The 2,465-nt window shown below is 38.1% G+C and overlaps 1 protein-coding gene across 1 annotated transcript; it reads right to left on the reverse strand.

Moving 5' to 3' along the window:
- Positions 1-719: 719 nt before the first annotated feature.
- Positions 720-1,331, reverse strand: LOC150035435 (uncharacterized). The gene has a single exon (XM_090314314.1). It carries the CDS (start codon positions 1,329-1,331, stop codon positions 720-722), a length of 612 nt encoding a protein of 203 aa, XP_090170440.1.
- Between the last annotated feature and the right edge of the window lie 1,134 nt (positions 1,332-2,465).

Consider the following 2,465-nt stretch of genomic DNA (forward strand, 5'->3'; position numbering starts at 1 on the left):
TAGTATCTAAAACCATTTGATGAAACAATAGGGGCAGGTCCCCATAGGTCAGAGTGGCTCAGTTCAAAAGGTTTGGTAGCATGGCTTTCAGACTTAGAAAATGGTAGATAGTGAGCTTTACCCAAATGACATGATTCACAAAACAAATTCTCTTCATTGCTTTGAACTTTGAGATTACATTCACTAATGATAGAATTCAAAATTTTCATTGAGGGATGACCTAGACGTCTATGCCACATGGCTTTAAAGATAACTACATTAACTCTTGTTGTTTTTCCAGACAAAACTAATGCAGACTTGTTCATATTTATGTTCAAAGGCCTTCTGTCCTCGATGTTCTGGTTCTTTCATCCTTCTTTCCTCTCAACAGGTACTTGGTCTAGGTGATACAGCCCATCCTTAAGGTTTCCTTTCAATAGTGTTTGACCCGTATGCTTGTCCTTAACAAAGCAATGCACATCATGAAATTCAAAGTAGATGTTATTATCTTGAGCTAACTTAGATACACTAACCAAATTCTTTGTGATTTCAGGGACACACAATACATTCTCAAGTATGACACTATTCTTTCCATCAGATAATAAGGTATCACCAACACAGGATATTTGCAGTTTATTTCCATTTCCAACTATAACTTTCTCATTACCTGAGTATTCACCTGGATTGTTAAGGTTTGCAAAACCAGCCGTGACATGGTTTGTAGCTCCACTGTCCACATACTAATTCGGATCAACCACTGTTTCTGGACCAGCAAAAGGATTGGAGTTTTGGGCAGCTATGAATGCGGTGGGGTTGGGTAGGCCATTGTTACCAGGATTTGGGTTTTTCCCTCCCCTATTCTGTCCAAAATTCCCAACAAATTCTATGTTAAAACGATTAGAGCACACAAGGGCAGAATGTCCATATTTACCGCAAACTTGGCATGTAGGTTTGTTTCCACGACCACGACCTCGTCCTCGACCAGTGTTGGAGTTGCCACTACCTCCTCCACGTTGTTGATTAAAGAAGGGTCGAGAGTTAGTCTGATGGTAGCTGTTCATCTGTCGGGATTCACTAAAGTTTCGACTTTGAACCATGTTTACAATAGGAACAATGTTACCAAGCTTTCTTTGAGCATTTTGGTGTTCCAATCGTTTCTCATAGATGAGGAGCTCAGATTGCATATCCAACCAGGAGATGTCCAATTTTCCTTGAATGATAGCGATGACCGGATCGTAGACTTCCTTCAGACCGAGAAGAACCTGAGATATTAAACATCTTCTAAGTACAGGACTTCCAGCCTGTCCTAAATTATCAGCATTAGTTTTCATAGTGCATAAGTAGTCCTCCATTTTAGAGTTACCTTTCTTCGTAGTCTAAAAAACATGACAAAGAAAATCTTCTTTTGCTCTTGATTGTACACCGAAGAGGTCTTGGGTAGCTTCCCACAGATCCTTAGCATTGTTGAAGCCTAATAGCTACAAGGCTACTTCAAGAGTCATCGAGTTATAGAGCCATCCGAGTAGTAGGAGATCGGTTGTGCCCATGGTTCGAACAGAGGATTTACTATTCTGTAGCGAGCGAAGCTCAACGAAGCTTCATCGGTGCTTTTGGCAACATCCTCACCTTGAAGGAGACTAGAATCTTCAATCAATGCTGAGACGAACTTTGGAGGATAGGTTTTTTCGCCTGTGAGATGGCCTTCTAGTTTATAGCTTCTTAGAATGGGTAATGCGAGGGTTTTCCATAGTAGATAGTTGTTTCGGTCGAGTTTCACGGAGGTGATTTGGTTCAACAATTGATTCAAAGGTGGGTTGGTGAAAATGGTAGTGGTTGAGGAAGATGAAGCGTTTGAAGAGGCGTTGGCCATTAATATGGCTCTAATACCAAGTTAGAGAAATAAATGAGCAAGGAAAATGAAAAAACAAGGAAGAAGACGAAGCGGCTGAAAGATGAAAGGTTTCCCTGCTGAATTCCTTTTGTATATTTATTTCCTCTTGTTTTCTATGTAGGTATACAGAGGCTTAAATAGCCTTATACAATTTGTAATAAATGAATAACAAATATATATTTGTACACTTTTGATTGACTGAGTAAATTATTCCCTCTAACAACTTTTCCTTCTAGAAGAATGATGACATGGATTGAGAGTGCTAACTGTTTGTCCATGTGTGCTGTTGACGTGTTCTTCTCTTTCTCTAACAGGGGTGGCGGCGGCAAGCGAGAAAGAGGGAGAGATTAGGGCTTTTTTTTAATCTTTATATTATTATTATTATTATTATTATTTTACTTTTTGCTTTATTTTTCTTTTCTGTTTTTTTTTTGTTCTTTTTTCCTTTTTTTGTTTGCCTTTTTTTTTTCTTTTCACATGTCTCTTTTTATTCCCCTTTTTTTAAGATGATTTTTTTGTTCTTTTTTTGTTCTTTTTTTTAATATTTTTTTCCTACTAACTTGCCCTCTTACTTTTTTTTTTTTGTAGGTTTACT

The sequence above is a fragment of the Benincasa hispida genome, chromosome 6, assembly GCF_027475165.1.
Source record: "Benincasa hispida cultivar pf3 chromosome 6, pf3_genome.v1.1, whole genome shotgun sequence".
Classification (NCBI taxonomy): domain Eukaryota; kingdom Viridiplantae; phylum Streptophyta; class Magnoliopsida; order Cucurbitales; family Cucurbitaceae; genus Benincasa; species Benincasa hispida.

Bases quoted from the DNA above. Each gene is read 5' to 3' on its own strand.
- LOC150035435 (XM_090314314.1), bottom strand. From the start codon at position 1,331: ATGGAGGACTACTTATGCACTATGAAAACTAATGCTGATAATTTAGGA.